The sequence below is a fragment of the Amblyraja radiata genome, chromosome 8 (genome assembly GCF_010909765.2).
Source record: "Amblyraja radiata isolate CabotCenter1 chromosome 8, sAmbRad1.1.pri, whole genome shotgun sequence".
Classification (NCBI taxonomy): Eukaryota; Metazoa; Chordata; class Chondrichthyes; order Rajiformes; family Rajidae; genus Amblyraja; species Amblyraja radiata.
The window spans coordinates 79,555,867-79,581,277 of NC_045963.1; the positions used below are offsets into that span (position 1 = coordinate 79,555,867).

The 25,411-nt window shown below is 44.7% G+C and overlaps 1 protein-coding gene across 2 annotated transcripts in view; it reads right to left on the minus strand.

Moving 5' to 3' along the window:
* Positions 1–23,840, minus strand: part of peli1 (pellino E3 ubiquitin protein ligase 1) — a 29,619-nt gene extending 5,779 nt beyond the window's left edge. The window contains exons 1-6 of one of the 2 annotated variants that reach the window (XM_033026323.1): positions 23,761–23,840; positions 8,178–8,344; positions 4,463–4,592; positions 3,305–3,406; positions 655–852; positions 372–560 (exon numbers count right to left, since the gene is read on the minus strand). In XM_033026323.1, the coding sequence (XP_032882214.1) occupies positions 372–560; positions 655–852; positions 3,305–3,406; positions 4,463–4,592; positions 8,178–8,254 (696 nt within the window). In that variant the 5' untranslated portion in view covers positions 8,255–8,344; positions 23,761–23,840. Of the gene's footprint in view, positions 1–371; positions 561–654; positions 853–3,304; positions 3,407–4,462; positions 4,593–8,177; positions 8,345–21,040; positions 21,135–23,760 lie in introns of those variants that run through there. The other variant, XM_033026321.1, reaches the window with a different exon arrangement.
* Between the last annotated feature and the right edge of the window lie 1,571 nt (positions 23,841–25,411).

The following is a 25,411-nucleotide window of genomic DNA, read 5'->3' on the forward strand; positions in this document are numbered from 1 at the left end:
CAGCAATGAAATAGATCAATAATAGCAGATGCTGGTTTAAATCAAAGGTAGGCTAGAAGGTAGAATAGCAGGTAGAAGCGTACTGGCCTACAAGTGGCCAATCTCAGCATAAAGCAGCATAACAATCAGACACTTCACATGTAAATAAGAGCAGCTTTGCTCATGTAGGGAATGTCTCCAAACCTTCCAAATAGACAGCAAATGCTATTTGTTCAATCAGTAATTATATTCAAAGTATATTAATTCCACACAATTTAAAGTACAAAGCTTTCATACAATTGAGGATAGTTTGAATTTGAAATACTGCCCTTGAATGCCAGGCTTCCTCAGTTAAAATACCCATGCTAACGTTAACATTGCTTGAATCCTACCATTCTTCCCCGTTGCTGTGCCGATCTAGTTTCTCTCAAAGTAAAGACATTGCCACAAACGGATATCTCTCTCCAGACCCCTGGTTTGGAATCCTCTGTAAAGCCGAGCCTGGGGTGCATCACCAGCACGCCGTTTGTGGTTAAACCGTCCATCTGGGCATCGCAAGTTTTCCATTTGGCAGCCTTCTCCTGAAAGGTGGAAAGAAAACAATTTGAGCGTTCATTGGGGCCAAACGACTATGAATCTAAAGATTACAGTCAGCTTTTGTCCATCTGAACTCACCCCGAGGAATATATTCTTGAATGAGTCAAATCCAGCTGCAAATATCCGAGCAGTGTAGGGAAGACTTCTTTCACATATAATCCGACATGCAAATCTGGAGATGGTGCTCTGAGCAGATTGTGTGTCGGCATTACTCTGGCTTCCTGGAACTGTGTCCGTCACCACAAAATCAATCGGACTTTCAGTTGATCGGCCAATCTAATGAGGAGCAACGGCACAGATAAATCCACTTTGTTATAAGTAGTTTCCATCTGCAAAGTCTAAAGTTTGTCTGAATCCCAATGGTAGCCTATAGAGCACCTCTGAGCAGTTCACGTACAAAGAAGAAGTGGTGGATCTCAACTATTGATTACTCTTGTTCGCTAAACATTTGAGTTGTGGAGAAGGAGTAAAGAGGAAGGGGGAGAGTTTGTAAAAGTTACCTAAAATTAGAGAATTCAACGTTCATACAAGCGAAATGAGGGGGTGTTCCTCTAAGTTTCATACTGCCTTACTCTGGCAATGGAGGAGGCCCAGGACAGAAAGGTCAGCGTGGGAATGGGAGGGAGAGTACGGGGTTAGTAACCGGGAGATCACACAGGGCTTTACGGACCGAGCGCAAGTGTTCAGCAAGATGCTTTGTCTTGCCAATGTACAGGATTACAATATCCATGAAAAATTATTAAACCTTAGTTTTTTTTTTTTAATTGCAATGTGGGCCATTTGAACAAACTGGTACAATATTGCATTTTCTTGAATGTAGTGCCCATAGCTGGACTTTCTCAAGTTCAATACACACACAAGGAACACATTTGGTGGGAAGAAATAATTGAGAAGCTTCAAAGGTTCTCCATGCACAGTGGATGAGCAACAGAATTTTACCGATGTACAATATACTGCTGCTCTCCACCACCCCACCTCCCCTTTGTTAGATCATGTTTTCCCATTGGAGACATTGGAAGCAACAGAGAATAGATCCTCCTCCTACATCTCTATGGCATGTCCACTTGGCATCCGTCCACATTGCTTATCAGGTGTAACACACACACACACACACAGGATTGGTTACCATGACTGAAGGGATTCAAAAATCTAACTTCAAAATTAATTTTCATTAACTCTGAAATTACTGGTGAAAATAAACTTAATTCCTCTTCCATATCATTTTGTTCAAATTTATCTTAAATTTTAAGTACCGTATTTCTCAGCAATGAAGACACACCCCACCACCTCTACCGGTTGCACCTGTGCCGAAGGACACCGTGGCTGGCTGGCGGGCAGATGGTGCTGAGGTGGTGGCCGGTTCCGCTGTCCGGTCCCGAGCTACTTCCCTCCCCGGCCACAATGCAGTGGCTCCGTGCCCGGAGCGTTGAATGAGTGAGTTGCTGGCATGATCCCCGACCCCCTCCTCCTCAATGCTCCCGCCCTCCCTGCAACTTTAACCCTAGCGGCCCAGCCAAGTTTACTACTTTGTGCAGCCCAGGCCATGCTGGCCCGAGCCAGACTCCCCACACACTATGAAAGGAACTCTTCCTCCCCCCCCCCCCCCCCCACCTCCACCCCCAACGGCACTGTCCTTTTACAGCCGCTTCCCACAGTTCCAGGGTCCATGGCGTGGCAGGTTCTGCGGAGCAGTCGCTACGAGAGTGGCATTGCTCGGCCTAACCTTCGGCCTCCAAGACGCAGGTAAATTTCCGGGTCTTATTTTAGAGTTAAAAAATAGCGTCTTGGACGCCGGAAAATACAGTAATTCGTAATTAGCCCAAAATATAATACAATAGCTTGCTAAGAATGCTTAAGATTTTGTGAACTGAAACCACATTTAATTCTGGAGGAACTACCCATTATATTTGTTGCATATTTGTGCAGGCAAGGCATTTATTCCTTGGAACACAGTAAGCTGAGAGATGATCTTGTAGAGGTCTATAAAATCATGAGGGGAATAGAGTGAATGCAGTCTTTTATCCAGGGCAGGGGAATTAAAAATAAGTGGACAAGTGTTTACAGTGAGACGAACTAGATGCAAGACAAAATCATAGAGGCAACTTTTTCACTCAGAGGCTGATATAGAACGAGCTGCCAGAGGAGGTAGTCGAGGCATAACAGCATTTAAAAGACACTTGGACAAGGATATGGGACAATTGCAGGCAAGTGGGACTAGCTGAGATGTGGCATTATGGGTAGCATGGATGAATTGGGCCGAAGGGCCTTTCCGTGCTGTATGATGCAAGTAGGTACAAACAATAAATGTGATGCCAAGATTGCACTGTAACAAGTTGTCTCAATTCCAAAGAATTGAAAGTATGCTATTTAAATAGTTTTGTTAAAATGCTCATAGATAGATGGTAATTCAAATCTCACTGTACCAATTGGTGCACATGATAATAAATGTAACTTGAACTCTCGATAATCTCAAACAGAGTGGCATTGTCCAGGAAATAAGGGAGAGCTCCACTCGACAAGCTACTACAGAAATACTGTGGTTAACATCAGAATAAATGTTAACAGAATTAATCTTAGTTGAATTTGTTAGTGTAAGAAGTAAGTGTGCCAAAACTCTTGGAGCATCTTCATTTATGGAGCCGAGGAAAAGTGGCTTATTATAAACGAGATAGATTACTTTCAAATCTACGTGTATTAAAGGTTATGTAAAAATGGCAACACTGGTTACCTGAAACATATCTGTGTTGTTGTCATGTGTGTATTCCACCACCACTGTCTGAGCTCGAGACAGTGTGTACGAAATACTGTGTTGCTCCTTGTTGCTTATTGCCTACACAAAACAGCGAAAGGAAAATTATGAAACTAAAAAAAATACATCTCTAGCAAATAGATTTACTTCTGCAAATTTTAAAGATAGGTTTATGAACAAAACACAGCAACAATTCTTCCTACTTAACTGTAAGATAATAAATGGCAATCTAAGAACATCACAAAGGCAGCACAAGTTGCAGCATCTCTCTCAACCTCCATTCAACTAGAATCTGATGCAATGGGGAAAGTGCACGGCAGCTTCCCCATATATTCAAAAGAAAATGTATGTCTTTTGACGGGGCTATCTATTCTTATGGTCTCAACCACAAAGCTGGAATTAGGCTGAAAAGAGTACAGAGAAGATTTACAAGGGTGTAACCAGGACTGGAGGGGCTGAGCTGTAGAGAGGTTGCATAGGTTCGGACTCTATTCCTTGGAGCACAGAAGGCTGAGGCGCGAGATAGGGTGAATGCAGAGTCTTTAACCAGGGGTAGCGGAATCAAAGACAAAAGGACATAGGTTTAAGGTGAGAGGGGAAAGATTTAATACAGACCCGAAGGTAACTTTTTCCCCCACAGAGGGTGGTGGGTGTATGGAGCAAGCTGCCAGAGGAGGAAGTTGAAACTGATACAGCACTTAGACACTTGCACAGGTACATGGGTAGGAAAGGCTCAGAAGGATATGGGCCAAAAGGGACAAGTGTGGCATTTTGGTGGGCATGGACAAGTTAGGCCGAAGGGCCATTTTCCATGTTGTACGACTAGGATTCTAAATGAAGGCATCTTCTTCCACTTGCTTCGAGCTACTGTTAGTTACACATCTTCTACCCGCTGCTAAATCCACATTTATCTGCATCCACATTTGGAATAAGTCTCCACAAACCACTTTAAGAAGCTGGAATCTTTGACGTTTTTGTCATTCTATTCGCCATCAGTTATTATTTATCAAACAAGCTCTCTTCTACTTTGCTACGAACATGCCTTGAGCTGATCTTTCTGCTTCATTTGCTCAGTTGCACAATTTGATTTAAGGCATGTTCACATTTCCAATTTGAAATGGCAAGTGTCAGACATACTTTCTCTGCTTGCGGCGTGCAGTGGACATGCACCGTGCTCGGTTTCACACCATTCGGTTTTGGTCTTTTGAATAAAGCAAATCTGCTTTTTCTTCGTCCTCGGTCTCCATTTGGCAGAGATCCATTGTACCTGATGGAACATAAACCAACTGTAAATAACTCCAAACAATAACCAGACTTTCACACAAAAAGCTGGAGTAACTCAGGGAGACAGGCAGCATACCTATGGCTCAGCGCCCTGCTCTGCTACTGGATCCATTTCTTCTCCAGAGATGCTGCCTGAGTTACTCCAGCATTTTGTGTCTACCTTTGGTTCAATCAGCAGCAATTCCTTCCTACACAACCAAACTTTCAGGGCAGGCTTACAGGAACATTGTGCTCTGAATGTCAGAAATTCATGCCACAATACACTTTGAAATATTATGATTTAAACCAAATCCCCATTTAAAAAAAATGCTAATGTGCGCGCAATCTCCACCGGGTGGCGCCGTAAGCAGCAGCTTCGCCAACTCATCCATTCGTCTCATCCATTTCTTGTTTTGTTGTTTTTGGTCTTTTTGATTTGTATGTTTTAGTGCATCTTTAGTTTGTGTCATATGTGGGAGTGGGGGAAACTTTTTTTTAAAAAATCTTCCCTTGACGGAAATGCCACTTTATCCGTATCGTATCTCCATCTGCACTGCGGCCGAACATCATGGAGCTGCCGGTCCGTTTGTTAAGGATCGACTTCGGGAGCTCCAACTGGAGGAGCCTCGACTGCCCCGACAGTGAGAGAAAAGGAGGAAGAAAGTCAAAGTTATTTGCCTTCCATCACAGTGGGCGATGTGAGATCACCAAAAACAAGATGGCCTGCACTGGTGGGGACTCGGAGGGAGTGCCATGAGTGCAGTGATCTCGGTGCTTACAGATACAAGGCTCCACGAGGACATCCTGGAGTCTAGTGCGAGTATGGATGGCTTTCTGACTGTTCAGGCGGACAGGGACCGTATAGAGTGACAGCGGTCGGCACAACTCTGGTCACATCACGGTGATGGAGCGTGTGTGTGGCCCGGACATTAAACTGATGGCTGTGGGTCTCCTCTTATGCTGTGTGCCCTGGGGATTCACACATGCCGCTGTGGTGGGTGTTTGTTTAATCTTTATGTAGTTTTGTATCTTGTTGCTTATTTGATATGACTAAATCAAATTTGGTATGGTAACTCAAATTTCACTGTACCTGGGTACACGTGACAATAAAAGACTACTGAACCATTGAATTAGACAATATCTGAAAATAGCTTTTGAGGAAAAATCTCCAATGCACAAAATTCAATCCATACAAAGTAGGAGAATTTGAGTTCCACGGAAGTATATATTTACAACTGCCTTTTGTCCCAACAAGCACAAATGTACTGTATGCATTCAAGTGAAAGGAAGCCTGTATTGGTGGTCTCTCACCTCCAACATCCAGATGCAATGCAACCCCCCACCACCAAAACAAATTGGAGAAGATGGTAGGTATAAAAACAAGATGACATTGGTTAAGGTGAGGGGAAGGTGGTGATGGTGATCTGAGGAGTGGGGGTGGGGGTGGTTTTTAGGGAGGTGATGTTGGAGTCAGATACAATCACGATGTTTGAGATTTAGACGGACATGGATTACAAGGATAAGGGCCTAGTGCAGGCTCATGGGATTAGTGCAGATGGCAGGAGCACAGTGGAACAATGGCATTGTTTATTAACCTACGACAGCAACATTTCTAGATGAGTGGGCAGAAAGGAAGGTGAATGGCTAGAATTATTTTCCGTACACATACAATATTGGGGATAATTATTTACTTTAAAGGTACAAGGACTGTTAATCATTTGTTCTGGGAGTTAAGCCAAGACACTGACACTCTCATCTCACGATCTGTGTGACATTAAATAGGAGCATTAACTAATCTAGACAACAGTCTTCAGTTGTAAACATGCTTCAAAGCACATGGAAATAACTTTCTTCTTTGGTCTTACAATCGAGACTTTAGAAAAAAAGACCATACAAGAACTAGAGGGCATAGGTTTCAAGAACTATGAAGAACGAGAGGGCCTAAGTTAAGGTGTGGGGGAAAGATTGAATAGGAACCAGAGGGACACAAAGAGCGTGGTGGTTAAATGGATGGGGTGCCAGAGGAAGTAGTTGATGTAGGTACAATAACAGTTTCAAACATTTTTATAGGTACATTGATTGGAAAGGTTTAGCTGAATATGGGTCAAATGGGACTAGTTTGGTTGGGGCATCTTATTTGACATGGATGAGTTGGGATGAATGATCTGTTTCCATGCTGTATGACTCTGCTTGATCAACACACTGAGATCTTCATATCCCAATGTATAAAGGAAGAGGGCAGTGGGAGAAAAAAACCCACATAGGAGGCTTGATGAAATGCAGCTTGTCCAACTCCAGGAACCGGGTTTAAACAGACAGAGCAGTGTGGACATTCGAGAGGCTGATGGTTTTGATAGATGTGGCAGACTAGCAAAACCATGCCAGCTTTTCAACAAATTCAACGACAACTGTAATATACGGGAGGGGAAGGGTTGATGGGCTGAGGGTAGGAAAATAGAGTGTACACTTTCTCTCCAACTGCAAAATACTAGCTTGTCTATTTGGTCTTTACAAATGACTATTCTGCTCATTACTGGGGGAAAATCTAATGCTTTTACATAAATCTGGCAGCTAGATCAGCTGCAAATGGGATCTGTTGACAATAACATGAGGCGTACATAGAAACATAGCAATTAGGTGCAGGAGTAGGCCATTCGGCCCTTCGAGCCTGCACCGCCATTCAATATGATCATGGCTGATCATCCAACTCAGTATCCTGTACCTGCCTTCTCTCCATACCCCCTGATCCCTTTAGCCACAAGGGCCACATCTAACTCCCTCTTAAATATAGCCAATGAACTGGCCTCAACTACCTTCTGCGGGAGAGAATTCCAGAGATTCACCACTCTGTGTGAAAAAAGTTTTCCTCATCTCGGTCCTAAAAGATTTCCCCCTTATCCTTAAACTGTGACCCCTTGTTCTGGACTTCCCCAACATCGGGAACAATCTTCCTGCATCTAACCTGTCCAACCCCTTAAGAATTTTGTAAGTTTCTATAAGATCCCCCCTCAGTACGCCATGCTTTAACTTTGAACCTTTATTTGGCAATTGATGTAGAAATAGTTCATCACCAGAACCACCATTAAGTTTCTGCCATTGCTAAATGCTGGATTATTTTCAAAATAGTCAACTTAAATGAAAATATCTCCAATCTTACCTCGCAAAACTTGAGACTTTAAACATTACTAAACGGGTTTACTTCAAAATCCTCTCTGAATTTAATATCAATAAATTACAAAGTGTAGCATCATTTATTGTGGGTTAAAAGATGCTAATGGTAATACTAGATTTTTAACTGATGAAAACCTTCAAGATCAAAATTAAAATGGAATAAAGCTGTCCACAAGAAACAATTTTAACCCTCATTTCTGAACTCATCCTGCTTTTTGTGGGTGCAATCCATGAAATTGATGCTGGGCCAAATGAGACATTAAGAGTTTGGGCAGTGGCCAGGTGGAGGATCTCAAAGCTTGGAGGTGGCTCTACCTCATAACAAGTGATGTACCACACAAAGTTTCCACAGCAGAAAGTTTAAATCATCGTTTATTTTATCAATCCCCCTACCCTTCTTCAAATTACACATACTTACCCTAACACAATGATTTCTCCATATTTAATGGGTGCTTTTGTGGATGAAGAAAGATTTTCTTGATCAGGAGAAAACATTAGCTGTGTTAGGTGGTATAAACACACGACAGTTATCTTCAGAGTCTGGAATTTCTACACAACTTTTTCATAATTTGTTTTTAAATGTTCCTGTGTAGAAAACAAAAATAGCAGTTAATTACAATTCACCCCATCGGTTTCAGAGTTTTCAGTGCACGATAGTGAACGACAAATGAAGGTAACAATTGTAAAAATACACAAAATGTTTGGTGTACGGCTGAGAATGTTTGAATACATTGTGGTGGCACTGACCTTTGGCAAACACCTCAAAATGCTCATTTGGCAGCACAGAATCCAACTAATAGCTTTGCATGCACTTGTGGACAAATCCCACCAATTATATCCTTTCGGGTTATAAATACACACTTGCAAGACAGAGGGAATAACATGCTGACGGCATTTTTTATAAGCCTACGAGTCGCAAAAGACCAGAGACTCAGAAGGCCATCGTGATCTACTTTTGTGCAATAGATATAACTTTTTTCTTTTTTTTTTAAGTTGCAATTTGCCACCATTTATACAAAAGACCAGCGCCATACCACTTCTCCAACCTCCAGCAATTAAAAAAAAAAAAAAACAAGATTCCTGCTATAGGAAGGATGTTGTTATTCTTGAAAGAGTGCAGAGAATATTTACGACGATGTTCCCAGCACTCAACAGCCTGAGCTATAGGGAGGTGGGGCAGGCAGGGACTTCATTCCTTGGAGTGCAGGAGGCCGAGCAGTGATCTTGTAGGAGTATAAAATCACTGCACTGAAGTAGTACAGGTTACAGCCGGCACATAAAACACCAACAATCCAGATGACTAGACATTCCCCTTATTAATACCCAAACACATCCCCCCCCCCACCCCCCCTTTTTAAAACATCACAAAGTAGAACAATACATTTTCCAGTGAAATACTTGAGTTGAAAGGGAACAGGAAATGGGGCTCGTCTCTTCCAGCTGCATGTTCCTGACCCCTGGCTGCAGCCACATTTGGACCTCTGCCTCTGCCCCTCCCACATGTACTCCGAGCCTGTGGCTCACATCCCAGACCAACCAAGGCGCCAGATTCCAAACCACCAGGGTTTAGGAATAAAATAAGATAATGGATTATCTGAGTTTTAACATAACATTAAGTAATTCACCATGATACTAATTTTCCTCATCATTTCACAATGCTTCCTCTACCATTGACATAGATGGAAATCGCCATGATGCTAGTTAGTTTCTAACTCCACCCCATCCTAAGGGCCATACAAACCGCCATACATGATCATTAGTGTGTAACATCCAGATCACTATTTGGCCACAAGTCAGCAGTGTTCAAGAAACCAGGAGAAAAGTTGAAATAGTTCAGGAGTTAAAATTATTGAAAGTTAACATCTCAATATGTTTGTCTAATATAGTCTTAAATCGGAGACTATGCCACATCAAATCTCACGAGTGTGCAAAATGCTTTGCGGCTTAAAAATTAAACTTTAAAAATCTCAGATCCTGGACTCGTTAACTTTGTTGCAAATACCCCAAATTTTCACCTGACCTGAAAACACTGCGCTCTCAGGAGAAAATTTGCACAAACACCTCTAAAAATGACACCGTATAAGATGCAAATAGCAAGCATGTAAAAAGAACTTGCATACCAAAGTTGAACAATGGCTTCAATTTCAAATGAACTGCATGCTCAGGAATTAATAGTTCAAGAGAAGAAGAAAAAAAAGCGTTGGATGAACTCAGCAAGTCAGGCAGTATCTGTGGAGGTAAATCGAAAGAAAAATGTTTCAATTGGACACAGTGGGCCGAAGGGCTGGTTTCTGTGCTGTACTTCATGTTCTATGGGTATTCAGACAGATTGATGGCACTAACATCCATGCTGATTAAGTGCTTTGGTGCACATCAACTCCTACCTTAGCAAGAACCTGAACCCATTATAAATTGCCTATCACAACAATAGATCAACAGAGTATGCTATCTCACTGGCTGACCACTCTGTATCGAACCACTTGGGGCAATAAAAACACAGACGGCAAGCTGTTGTTTATAGACTACAGCTCGGTGTTCAATACCATCATCCGTTCTAACCTTGTTACTGAGCTCAGAGAATTATCTCTGTCCATCCCTTTGCAACTCTGGTCTTTTGGGACATGGGCTTCGTCAACAAAACACAATTGGTACAGATAGGCAGCAACACTTCCTCCTCAATGACGATCAGCACCTTAAGGCTGTACACTCAGCCCCCTTCTCTCCTCAATCTATAGCCATGACTGTGCAAACAAACAGTTCCAACTCCAATTTTAAATTGAAGATAAACACAAAAATACTGGAGTAACTCAGTGGGACAGGCAGCATCTCTGGAGAGAAGGAATGGTGACGTTTCGGATCGCGACCCTTCTTCGCTGACATCAAGTGTATAAGTGGAAGATCGATCGTCTGATTGAATGATGCAAGAACAACTGCTTTGTTCCCAACAATAGTAAAACCAAGGGACTGATTGTTGACTTGAGGAAGGCTGAGGATCCACAACCTCGTCTTCATCAATGGGCTGGTGGTGAGAAAGTCAGCGACTCCAAGTTCCCAGGGCATGCAAATCTCTGAAGGTGTGTTCTCGACCCAGCACTGATGCAGTGCAATGACAATACCAGATATTATTATTATATAGAAACAATCCCTTCAACGCTCTACCTCCTTTGGTGCTTTGACTCTCTCTCTTTTTTTTTCTTTTCTTTGCAGGTACACGATAACAAAGATTTTGACTGGTGGCATCGTGTGCTGGTTTGCCAATTCGAATGCCCAGAAACGAAGGCGATTACAAAAAGTATGCACACTACCCAGTTCTTCACAGGTACTGACCATCCCACCATTGAAGGGACCTATAGGAGGCACTGTCTCAAAATGGCAGCCAGCGTCATTCGTGTTCCAAAGCACACCGGCCACATTCTCATTTCACTCCTGCTATCGTGAGGAAGGTATAGAAGTCTGACAACTAACATCCAGGTTCAGGAACATCTTCTTCCCAATGATCATCAGGCTATTGAACACAATGAACTCCAACTAAACTCTGAACTACGAGCTGCCTTGGCTGCACCAGGGATGTTGGGCTTTGTTTTTTTTGCACTGCATTAGTTCTTTATTTAATGGACCTGTTTGTAATGTTGATTATTTCATCTATTGTTCTGTTTTTACATGCCAGTTGTGCTGCTACAAGTAAGAATTTCATTGTTCGATGTACACGACAATAAAACACTCGACTCTTTGAGATTCCCTTGCGTCTCCAATTAATAGTTTAAGGTGTTTTTTTAATATTTTAATTTCTATGGTTAACTATGATAATCAGCTGTGTAAGAACTCAATGAAAATGGCAATTCAAAATCTAACTAAACCATCTAGGTGACAAGATGGAGAACAAAGCAAGCGTACACCAATGTTGGTCGTGCATCACCCACGGACAAATGAAAAGTGAGGCAATGGCTACAACCAAATATTCAATTATTTAGTAAAAAAATCTAAATTACACCAGAATGAATGTGAAAATTGGATGATCAGCCATGATCATATTGAATGGCGGTGCAGGCTCGAAGGGTCTACTCCTGCACTTATTTTCTATGTTTCTATGAAAAGCAGAAAAATAAAGTGGGAACAAATGGAATTAAAGGAGATTCAGCACAGTGGAGAATAAATACCAGCTGTGTAACTAAATAAAATAATGTCCAGAATAAGCCCATGGGCCGGATAGTCCACCAAAGGAGTGCAGGGAATATGTAAAGTGGGACGTGGGCATGGGGAACAAAGGAAGGGAAGCCAATAGTGACATTGAATTGGCAATGTTACATACCTGCCATAAACCAGACAAAACATTCATCAGGCTTGACATCGTGGAGATCACAAGTGTGTGTTTGGGTTGATGAGCAGATGATGAAAAACGACATTATGTGCCACATGCTAATTTGAAAGTAGATGTTAGCTGAAGTAATTGACAAGGAGACAACCTTGTACGATGGGGGAAAACCGACAAGGACCAATTGCCAATTATACACGATAACCCAGAAACTATGGTGAACAGGATTACAAATACAGAAATATTAATCTGACTTGAGGGCGCAAAAGTACAGAACAAAACAATTTCTAAGTGAAATGCTCACACTTAAATATTTCTATATTAAAATTAAATATTGTAAGTATTAAGTATTGTACAGCACGGGTGAGTTGGCCCAACTCATCCACGATGACCAATGGGCCTTCCTCAGCCAATATCATATGCATGCATTTGGCCCAATCCTTCTAAACATTTCCTACTCATGAATATGTCCAAATATCGTTTAAACAATATCATTGTACTTGCTTCTGCCATTTCCTTTAGCACTTTGTTCCAAATAACCAACACCCTCTTAAAAAGACACGCTCGGGTCCTTAAATCTTTCCCCTCACCTGAACATTTACATCCTCAAGTTCTATATGACCTTACACTGGGAAAAGACAGTGGCCATACCTCTTGGTGAGAATAAGGAATACCCATTATACTCCTGTGCTCCAGCCCAATATCCCTAGGTCTCTGGTTCCACAACACTCTTGCCCTGATTTAATTTCACAAAATGCATAACTTTGTGGACACAAAAAGCTGGAGTAACTCAGCGGGACAGGCAGCATCTCTGGAGACAAAGTAATGGATGACGTTTCAGGTCGAGACCCTTCTTCAGACAATGATATAGAGAGATAAAGAGCAATGAATGAAAGATGTGCAAAAAAAAGTTACGATGATAAAGGAAATAGGCCATTGTTAGCTGTTTGTTGGGTGAAAACAAGAAGCTGGTGCGACTGGGTGGGGGAGAGATGGAGAGAGATGGAATGCCGGGGTTACTTGAAGTTAGAGAAATCAATATTCATACCACTGGGCTGTAAGCTGCCCAAGAAGAATATGAGATGCTGTTCCTCCAATTTGCATTTAGCCTCACTCTGATAATGGAGGGCACCTAGGACAGAAAGGTCTGTGTGGGAATGGGAAGGAGAATTAAAGTGTTTAGCAACCGGGAGATCAGGTTGGTTCAGGTGGACTGCGCGAATGTGATTTGTCAAGAGTCAAATTCCATCAGCATTTTCCATATATATTAAGAGACATACACCATTGTGAACTAATATCTGATTGCACAGAATAAATATTTTTTTAAACTTCCAAGTATGTTGCAACATTTTAAAACAATACCAGACAAGTGTGAACAGATCAAACCCAATACGTAATTCTTAAAACATTGGTGATTGTTGAACTAGGGGATAATATTACATTTGACACAAGATCTATTTTCATTCTGAAACACTGGAACAGATTTCCTGTGTTTACATTGTGTGGATGATGCACTAGAGGGTGCAGAGATTTTGATCAAACATTCACACACCATTCTCTCCAGAGACATTTCCATGCAATTTCTGAGTTTAAAAACTTAAAGTACATTGGGCCTGTCCCACTTGCCGATTTTTTAGGCAACTGCCGGCGACTGTAACAGGTCGCCGAAAGCCGGCAACAACCTACGTCATCCTGGCGACAACCTACAACACCACCTACGTCAGGAGAAGGCAAGCTACGCTCATTGGCGTCAATCCCATTGACGGCTAAAATTTTTCAACATGTTGAAAATTTAGCGGCGTCCAGAAAGATGCTACGACTTTGTGCGCGACGGAGACTACTCACGGCGACCACAGGCGAACATGTGGCGACAAACTAGTCGCCTGTAGTTGCCTTATCCTTTTTTTTTTTAAATAAATAAATAAATAAATATATCGTGGCTTTTTTTTTTTTAAATCGCCTGTGGGACAGGCCCATCTTTTGACTTTACATGACTATTATCACACAATTTGTTGATCAGTTCATTTCTGCATAAAGCAACATCTTAATGTACACACAAAAAGTTGGAGTAACTAAGCGGGACAGGCAGCATCTCTGGACAGAAGGAATGGGTGACGTCTCGGGTCGAGTCCCTTCTTCTCGACTCGAAACCTCACCCATTCCTTCTATTTGGTTTAATCCGGCATCTGCTGTTCCTTCCTACGCCTCTTATCTTTTGGGTTTAGCTCAAGTGTGTGCTGTACAGCCAATATGACATCAAATGCCTAAACCTAAATGGTTATAAGATCTGTGTTAATATATTTAAATATACAAGTGAGAAAATTGCCAGGTTGGAACTCGTCTACAGTGGACCAACTAATGTTTGCAGTTTCACCCCTTTCACACCATCCTCAAGCGGAGACTTTCTGCCCTGCCACATACAACCCCCACCTCACTCCAAGTGATCAGCCATGGAACAAAAACACTGTCAAATGCAATTGCTGGGTTTATGAGCAATTCATTATCTATTTCCTGCATAGGTCACTAAACTCAAACTGGGGTAGGAACTCCAGCTGATTTTCTCAACAGGGGCAGTGAGATCTACTGTAGCAATTTGACATCCCAAGTTAAAGAGTTCATTCATCACAGGAGAAATAACGCTGACTTTGCAGAGGCTCCAAAGCCGATTTTAAGACCATTGGTTCCAAACTATATGCAGACCACTTGATTTTTATCCCAATGCAGGATAGGTGCATTTGCTCTCAATTAATGCACAGTCCTTGCCAGAAAACCAGCGTCAGTGAATAATCTGATTTTAGTTCTTATTTGGCATTTTCATTTTGAGAGGCGCACAAAAAAACTCCGCCAGTAACCAAGAATTAAAATGATAATTAATGCAACAGGTTTGAAGAAGACTTTGACCAGTCAATGAACATATCATTACCCCTGCATTAATGCACTAATGATGTACACTGTAAATTTACTGACGTTCCAATAGAAAAGATTTGTATTTCATTAACAGAGATGTGTTTGGTAAAGGAAGATAAGAACCAGATGAACTTCTTCCATTGTGGACTAGAATGCACAAAAGCCCACAGTGTCCGGATGTGCGGTGCAACCAGGCTGCCTGGGCAAGGTAAGCTTTCATCAATCACAGAAGGGTCACATTTGGGTTTATATAGATTCTTGAGCTGCGATTTAAGGTGGCAAGTGACACATGAATGGTGGCACATTTGCCTTTTCAAAACTTTCTGCCTGGTAGCACTACAAAGGCCAGGTATGTTGCCTCACTAGTGCTCAAACATCCTGAATTGACATTACAGGGCAAACAAGAACAAATATTTTCAACCATTATTTAAATTATTATAATAATTAAATGTAAAATACTGCAGCTTTATTAAAATAATTCAGATTTGACAAATATTCTCGTGGAAATAAAGGGAAAATGCCAAATGAAATGTAGTCACGTTATTTTTCCACTGATATGCAGCGAGTCAGGCTCAGGACTGTGGCAGTGTCAACCAGCTGATTGTCCAGACTACTGGATATTACTGCTATTAATACACCAACACACTTTAGCTTCTAAAAATATTGCACAATAACACAGGTTTTCCTGGAGTTTAAAGGGGATGATGGAATGGGTCCCCATTGAATCAGTTGTCAAACCAGAGGATTACTAAACAATGGGACATTGGAATCTCAGTACCGATCAGGAAACGGGGTCAGATGCAGAATCTGGAACATCTGTACACTCCTATAATAAAAAACATGTTACCCACAAATATCTGCAGATTCCAGTATTTTTGCCAGCTATGCTACACACTTTTTTAATTTAAAAGACAAATTTTTGTTAAGGAGCCCCTGATCTTATCAAATGATCTTAAAAGTACAAGAGAACAGTGCAGAATAACTGAAGAAACGTCACATATTCCTTTTCTCCAGAGATGCTGTCTGACTGTCTGAGTTACTCTGGCTTTTTGTGTATATTTGGTTTAAACTAACATCTGCAGTTCCTTCCTACTAATTTAAATGCTGAACAGCTTTCAATATGAAAAATGCTCTGGTATTAATAATAATAATAATAATAATGGATGGGATTTATATAGCGCCTTTCTAATACTCAAGGCGCTTTACATCGCATTATTCATTCACTCCTCAGTCACACTCGGTGGTGGTAAGCTACTTCTGTAGCCACAGCTGCCCTGGGGCAGACTGACGGAAACGTGGCTGCCATTCTGCGCCTACGGCCCCTCCGACCACCACCAATCACTCACACACATTCACACACAGGCAAAGGTGGGTGAAGTGTCTTGCCCAAGGACACAACGACAGTATGCACTCCAAGCGGGATTCGAACCGGCCACCTTCCGGTCGCCAGCCGAACACTTAGCCCATTGTGCCATCTGCCGTCCCAAGGAATTGGTATTACAAGCAATATATTTTCAGATTTGTAAATCAAATGCAAAACTTGATACAAGTTGTCTAACTATAATTATGACTGCCAATGGAAGTGTACTTGCCAAATAAAGGCAAAGGTACCAGTTTGCATAATGGTTAAAGTGTTTTAAGGTGTTCCTTTTTGCTAGTAATCTAAACCACCTGAATATTCTGGAAATAATATTCCATATTTGCAAGCCATGTGTTTTGGGGGTCCATGGACAAATTTTTCAAATGCCTTGATCTTCAGAATAAAAAGACGGTTCATCAGAAAAATAGCACAAATGTCATGCTGTTTCATTTAAGCAGTTTGTATTCTTGTTGTATACCAGCAGAGAGTGGCGCTAAACTTAAGGTACATAAATACAAAGACTAAAGGTGCAGGAGTAGGCCAATTCGGCCCTTCGGGCCAACACCGCCATTCAATGTGATCATGGCTGATCATCCACAATCAGTACCCCGTTCCTGCCTTCTCCCCATACCCCTTGATTCCGCTAACCCTAAGAGCTCTATCTAACTCTCTTTTGAATGCATCCAGTGAATCGGCCTCCTCTACCTTCAAAGGCAGAGAATTCTACAAATTCACAATTCTCTGGGTGAAAACGTTTTCCGCATCTCTGTTCAAAATGGCCGACCCCTTATTCTTAAACTGTGGTCCCTGGCTCTGGACTCCCCCAACATCGTTTCCTGCATCTAGCGTTTCCAATCCCTTAATAATTTTATATAATATTCCCTCTCATCCTTCTAAATTCCAATGAATACAAGCCCAGTCGCTCCATTCTTTCATCATATGACAGTTCCACCATCCCAGGAATGAACCTGGTGAATCTACGCTGAACTCCCTCAATAGCAAGAATGTCCTTCCTCAAATTAGGAGACAAAAACTGTACACAATACTCCAGGTGTGGTCTCACCAGGGCCCTGTATAACTGCAGAAGGACCTCTTTGTTCCTATACTCAAATCCTCTCGTTGTGAAGGCCAACATGCCATTATCTTTCTTCACTGCCTGTTGTACCTGCAGTGACTGATGTACTAGGTCACCCAGGTCTTGTTGTTAGTCCCCTTTTCCTAACCTGACACCATTCAGATAATAATCTGCCTTCCCGTTCGTGCCTCCAAAATGGATAACCTCACAAGGTCTAATTATTACCCGAGTCATGAAAATAAAGTTAATCTGCAGATGCTGGAAATCTAAAATATTGTCCAAAAAGGCTGGGAAGCAGCTGAGGTCATATTCAAGGGAGGCTATGAGGTAGGAGAAAGTATACTTCTTGTATACTGCTAATCAGCCTACAACCATACTCACTATTAACTACACGTTAACTGCGCTAATTCAAGAATTTTGAAGTCTGCAAAAACTAGTAGCAAGAAATGTCCCAGATATAATTCCATCATTTCCAACAACTAAAATCCATACTTTCACCGCACCTTGTACATGTTTTTAATAAAAAAACTCAGACATTTTAAAGTTAACACTGACATCAATTACCATTTCAAACTTAGGCGCCATGGATGGTGGAAGTGTTTCTTAACTTTAGTTGTTATAAATAGACACAAAAGACATTATAGGCCTGGTGCTAATTTGTTTAACTGCATCGCCTAGCTCCAGCATTCAAACAGAAATATTTATCATGTCACTATCCAATGTGCTAATCATCTGTTAGCTTCCAACTTCCAAATTCGATTCAGTATTCAATAGACAAAGGAGTAGGCCATTCGGCCCTTTGAGCCAGCACCGCAATTCAATGTGATCATGGCTGATCATCCCCAATCAGTACCCCGTTCCTGCCTTCTCCCCATATCCCCTAACTCCGCTATCTTTGAGAGCCCTATCTAGCTCCCTCTTGAAAGTATCCAGAGAACCGGCCTCCACCGCCCTCTGAGGCAGAGAATTCACAGACTCACCACTCTGTGAGAAAAATTGTTCTCCTATCCAGGGATGCTGCCTGTCCCGCTGAGTTACTCCAACATTTTATGTCAATCTCCAGAATCAGTATATTTTCCTCTAGCTTCCATGGGTGCCGGTTACCAGTTATATGAGAATTCAAAAAACATTACTGTACACATTAGTGTTCCATGCATAAACCTTTCAAGATTGTCAAACTCCATTTCCTTACTCTTGTAAATGCCTTAGTGAAATTCTCTATTTTACCACGAAACAGTGTTATGTAAAACACAGCAAAACTCTAATGACCAGCCCCTACACCACACAAAGACAAGAGTTACAGCTCACCAACCTACTGCAGCACTAAAAAAAAGTTAACATTTTGAATGTATAAAAACTTTTCAGCAAATACACAAGAGATTTTCACCGTACCTTGGTACACGTGACAATAAACTAAACTGAAATACCATTGGGAGGCAAATTATTCAGTATTTAGCTTTATATTGAATTTTTCTTTAAAATGTACAAAATAGCTTCCCAAACAAGAAATGCAGTCATGCCTTGTAAGACACGAGCAACCAATTAATGCAAAGCTGGATCTGCCCGTATAAAACGGAAATCATTTGCTACAACTTTGAGATTCCACATCAAAGCTTAATTGCAGCAAGTTGTCAAGAATTTACACCGTTTTTTCTGATATTATAGCTCCAAAGATAACAGAACAAGTGACAGTTGTGGGTACACAAAAATGCTGGAGAAACTCAGCAGGTGTAGCAGCATCTATGGAGCGAAGGAAATAGGCGACGTTTCGGGCCAAAACCCTTCTTCAGACTAATGGGGGGTGGGGGGGGGGGGGGGGGGAGAAGGAAGGAAAAAGGGAGGAGGAGGAGCCCGAGGGCGGGGGGATGGGAGGAGACAGCTCGAGGGTTAAGGAAGGGGAGGAGACAGCAAGTGCTAGCAAAACTGGGAGAATTCAACGTTCATGCCATCCGGACGCAAGCAACCCAGGCGGAATATGAGGTGCTGTTCCTCCAATTTCCGGTGTTGCTCACTCTGGCAATGGAGGAGACCCAGGACAGAGAGGTCGGATTGGGAATGGGAGGGGGAGTTGAAGTGCTGAGCCACCGGGAGTTCAGGTAGGTTATTGCGGACTGAGCGGAGGTGTTCGGCGAAACGATCGCCCAACCTCCGCTTAGTCTCCCCGATGTAAATCAGCTGACATCTAGAGCAGCGGATGCAGTAGATGAGGTTGGAGGAGATACAGGTGAACCTTTGTCGCACCTGGAACGACTGCTTGGGTCCTTGAATGGAGTCGAGGGGGGAGGTGAAGGGACAGGTGTTGCATTTCTTGCGGTTGCAACGGAAAGTGCCCGGGGAGGGGGTGGTACGGGAGGGAAAGGAAGAATTGACAAGGGAGTTGCGGAGGGAGCGGTCTTTGCGGAAGGCAGACAAACTTTGAAGAAGTGACAGTTGTGGATCAGTTGGTAACGTGTTGCAGAGTTATGTTCAGGAGTTCACAAATCTAAGCCAACACTTCACAGAAATGCAGAACATTGCATCAGATGAGGTGTTACACGACACGGATTGGGTGAACTGAACATATCCCAAGATTTTGGAGAAACAGCCAGGTTATTTCACTACAAGACATTATCTGATTATTATGACACAAAATGACAACGGTATGAAAATTCCACGTTTCATTATGTTATACATGTTAAAACTGACACATCGAGGCCATTTCCTTGTCTTTTACACGTCCTGAAGAACTGAAAAAGTACTGCACATGTTTTTTTTTCTAGAATGGGGAAAAAAAATACCACGGGTGAATATTTCCGCCTGCTTCTCTTTCGGGCATTTATGTTCCTTTGCTCGACCTATTGTATTCGGATTGGGCTTCTCATTTGCATCTGATCTGATCGCTCGCAAACCAAAAGCTTTTTCACAGCAGCGCCTCAGTACGTACACGTGACAATAATAAACCCGAATAAACAAACTACTAAACACTGCCGAGAGCTGAGGGTTTTTACTCGGGCGGGGACAGCGATCGCCGGACAGACAGGCAGAGACAGACAGCCACAGAGTGAGGCACAAAGTGAAGCTGGAGTGGAGCGGCCGCTGCAGACAAAGCGCCTTCCCCGGCCCGGCCCGGCAGGAGAGGCCGGGGACCCGCACTAGACAAAGGCCCGGCCCGAGGGGGCTCCACACAAAGGCCCGGCCCGGGGGCTCCACACAAAGGCCCGGCCCGGGGGCTCCACACAAAGGCCCGGCCCGGGGGCTCCATACAAAGGCCCGGCCCGGGGGCTCCACACAAAGGCCCGGCCCGCGGGGCTCCACACAAAGGCCCGGCCCGGGGGCTCCACACAAAGGCCCGGCCCGGGGGGCTCCACACAAAGGCCCGGCCCGGGGGCTCCACACAAAGCCCGGCCCGGGGGCTCCACACAAAGGCCCGGCCCGGCCCGGGGGCTCCACACAAAGGCCCGGCCCGGCTGGTGCCCGGACCCAGAGCCGCTCCACACAAAGACTCTCCCGGGCCGGGCTCACACCCACAGCCGCTCCACACACAGAGCCGGCCCGAGGCCGCTGACTCTCCCCGCCCCGGGGACGCGGATCCCGGCTCCCCTCCCCTCCTCCACCCGTCACCGCCATCATCACCATCCTCCTCCTCACCTCCGCCGTCGCGGGCCCGAACCACCATCTTGTTTTAAATCTCCCGTAGACGGATCCCGCCTGAGTGACGTCACCACGCAGGGCGTGTCACCACGTCGCCTGCCCTCGCCCGTCGCGTGACGTCACCACGCATTTCCCCACCACACACGCTGCCCGGCCCGCTGATACAATAGACAATAGGTGCAGGAGTAGAGGCCATTCGGCCCCTCGAGCCTGCACCGCCATTCAATATGATCATGGCTGATCATCCAACTCAGTATCCTGTACCTGCCTTCTCTCCATACTCCCGATCCCTTTAGCCACAAGGGCCACATCTAACTCCCTCTTAAATATAGCCAATGAACTGTGGCCTCAACTACATAGAAACATAGAAATTAGGTGCAGGAGTAGGCCATTCGGCCCTTCGAGCCTGCACCGCCATTCAATATGATCATGGCTGATCAATATGATACATTCTGTGGCAGAGAATTCCAGAGATTCACCACTCTGTGTGAAAAATGTTTTTCACATCTCTGTCCTAAAAGACTTCCCCCTTATCCTTAAACTGTGACCCTTTGTTCTGGACTTCCCCAACATCGGGAATAATCTTTCTGCATCTAGCCTGTCCAACACCTTAAGAATTTTGTAAGTTTCTATAAGATCCCCCCCTCAATCTTCTAAATCACCAAGACCCTGTACAACTGCAGTAGAACCTCCCTGCTCTTATACTCAAATCCTTTTGCAGGAGCAGGCTGTTCGGCCCCTTAAGCCAGCACCGCCATTAGATGTGATCACGGCTGATCATCTCCAATACCTGATACCGCCTGTTGCTGCAGCCACTTAGTCGAGTTCAGAGATACAGCGTGCGTGGAAACAGGTCCTTCAGCCCACCCGACACTATCCTACATTCTGGGGCCAAGTTACAATTTCACAGAATCCAATTCAGACCAAGAAAAAAAAATCTCGAGCCGAAAAGTCACCTATTCCTTTTCCCTGGAGCTGCTGCCTGTCCCGCTGAGTCACTCCAGCTTTTTGGGTGTAATCTACAAACCCGTACGTCTTTGGAGTGTGGGAGGAAACCAGAGCACCCGGAGAAAACCCACGCAGGTCACGGGGAGAACGTGCAAACTCTGTACAGACAGCACCTGTAGTCAGGATGGAACCCGGGTCTCTGGTGCTGTGAGGCAGCAACTCTACCGCTGATCCACCGTGTCGCCACTTGTTAGGGTCGCCTCACATAGAGCCGCATTTCTTCTCAGTTTCTTTCCAGCTGTTATCAGGCAACTGAACCATCCTATCATCAACTAGAGCTCGATCCAGATCCCCCCATCCACCTCATTGGAGACCCTCAGATTATCTTTATTCAGACTTTACTGGATATTATCTTGCACTAAACGTTATTCCGTTCATTTTGTATCTGTCCACTGCAGACTGCTCGATTGTAATCATATATAGACTTTCTGCTGACTGGATAGGACATAACAACAACAAAACTTTTCACTGTAACCTCAGTACAGGTGACAAACAATAACAAAACTAAACTACACTTGAATCAAAAGACAAAAAAACTGCAGACGCTGGAATCTTGAAAAACACAAAGTGCTGGAGGAACTCAGTGGGTCAGGCAGCATCTGTGGAAGGAATGAGCAGATGACTTTGATCAGTACGGGTGTCGGAGGTTATGGGGAGAAGGCAGGAGAATGGGGATAAGAGGAAAAGATAGATCAGCCTTGAGGAATAGTGGGGTAGATTTGATGGGCCGAATGGCCTAATACTACTCATATCACTCATGAATATCACTTTGTGGGTTGGGACCCCCTCTTCGAGACCCATTCCTTCTCTCCAGAAATGCTGCCTGTCATAGAAAATAGGTGCAGGAGGAGGCCATTCGGCCCTTTGAGCCAGCACCGCGGAGTCCCGCTGAGTTGACAGCATTTTGTGTCTACCCTCTTTGAGACTGATTGGAAACAGTCTGAATTGAATGGTCCTTATTGAAACGTGTAGCCAAATAATGCGTACACAATGCTCCACACAAAATTCAACATTGTATCTTCTATAGGGAAGGTAGACACAAAATGCTGGAGTAACTCAGCGGGACGGGCAAGTCAACATCTCTGAAGAGAAGGAATGTCGAGACGCTTCTCCAGACTCTGACACAGACTCGCACTGAAGGAAACGGGAGTTTAGACAATCGCTACTCGGGTCTGCTACAATCTGCAGTAACAGGTTTGGACCCTGCCATCCCTGTTCATTCACAGAAGCGTATGGAAATGAAAAACCAATAGCACTTATAGTTTGTCTTATTTTAATACTTGTAGTCTTAAAATAAGACTGGTACTTTTTCGCCTAAACACAAACGTGCATTTAAATCTTTTGGGTCAAGGATTATTCACCAACATCACTGCTCCCCGTCGGGGACAGTCTGGTCCCTCCTCCGCCCACCCAGACCAGAGTCACCGACAGCGCTACATCGGCACCGGACCCCGGGGTGAGTCACCCCCCCGTCCGGCGCCGGGCTGTCTGTAGCCCCGCACGCCGAGTTCCAGCCGCCAAACACCGGCCGCGAAGTCGGGATGGCCCGGGGTCCGCGAGTGTGGAGTCCACACTGAACCCCCGGCTCCGGGCGGAGGGAGGGAGGGAGGGAGGGGGCGCCGCGAACCCCCGGCCGCCGCAGTGAGGGACCCCCTCCCCTCCCTCCCCATCCCTTCCCTCCCTCACCCCCAGTGCCGGTCTCCACTCACCGCTCTGCCCGCACCGTGACAGCGGAAAGCGCAGCGCCTGCCTGCCCGCCCGTGACTGGAGCCTCGTCCAGCTGGACGGGGAAGCCCTGGCTCTCGCTCTCTCCTCCCCCAGCCCCGCCTCGCCCAGCCCGGCCCAGCCCCCGCTAAACCCAGCCCAGCCCAGCCCGGCCCAGCCCCCGCTAAACCCAGCCCAGCCCGGCCCAGCCCCCGCTAAACCCAGCCCAGCCCGAGATGTGTCGTTTCCCCGACACCCGCCCAGACGGTCCATCGTGGACACCGAAGATAGACACAACACGCTGGAGTAACGCAGCATGGGACGGACTCACCACAGGAACCGCAGCAACTCTTGACACAAACACAGAGAGCTGGAGGAGCTCAGCTGTGCAGAGATTACACTGTGTTTACACTGGCGACGTGTCGGGACAGGGCTGTGTTCAGAGTGCACAAACAAGGAACTGCAGATGCTGGTTTACACCAATGAAAGACACAAAGTGCATGCAACTTCCCTGGAGAGCACGGACATAGTCAGAGTGATACAGTGTGGTAACCGACCCTTCACCCAACATCTCCACACCGACCAACAATTACACTAGTCCCACCTGGGTACACAACAGTGCTGGAGAAACTCAGCGGGTGCAGCAGCATCTATGGAGCTAAGGAAATCGGCGACGTTTCGGGCCGAAACCCTTCTCCAGCCTTTTTGTCTACCTTCGATTTTCCAGCATCTGCAGTTCCTTCTTAAACACTAGTCCCACCTGCCCGCGTTTGGCTCATATCCCTCACGTCTGTAATACTTACTCGTGAAACTCGCTGGCGCCACCCTCCCTCTCACGTGTCCCTGCTGATTCTCCCCTCTTTCCCCTCTTTCCCCTCTTTCCCCTCTTTCCCCTCTTTCCCCTCTTTCCCCTCTTTCCCCTCCCTCCCTCCTCTTCTCTTCTCACACTTGGGAGCAACTTAAAAAGACCAGTGGAGGTACCAACCTGCACGTTCCTTGGGATGTGGGAGGAAGCCGGAGCGCCTGGAAGAAACCCTCGTGGTCACACGGAGTACGTGCAAACTCTACACATTTTCGCCACCTCCAACGGGATCCCACCACTAACCACATCTTCCCATCTCCACCCCTTTCTGCTTTCCGCAGGGACCTGGTTAACTCATCCCGTCCCACCCAAACCACATCCTCCCCAGGCCCCTTCCCCTGCAATCACAGCAGACACAACACCTGTCCCTTTACCTCCTCCCTCGACTCTGCCCCAGGACCCCGACAGTCTTTTCAGGTGAGGCAGAGGTTCATTTGCATATATAGGACTCCAGGTGCAGGCTCAGCGATTGTTTCACTGAACTCCTTCGCTCAGTCCGCCTAAACCTGTCTGATCTCCCGGTTGCTAAACACTTTAACTCCCCCTCCCATTCCCACGCTGACCTTTCTGTCCTGGAACAGCACCTCATATTTCACTTGGGCAGCTTACACCCCAGCGATATGAATATTGACTTCTCTAACTTCAGGTAACCCTTGCTTTCTCTCTCTCTCCCTCCATCCCTCCCCTTCCCAGTCCTTGCTTTCTCTCTCTCTCCCTCCACCCCTCCACCAGTCTCACTGTCCCCGATTACATTTTATCTCTGTATGCTTTGTTGTCACTTTCTCCTTGCTAAC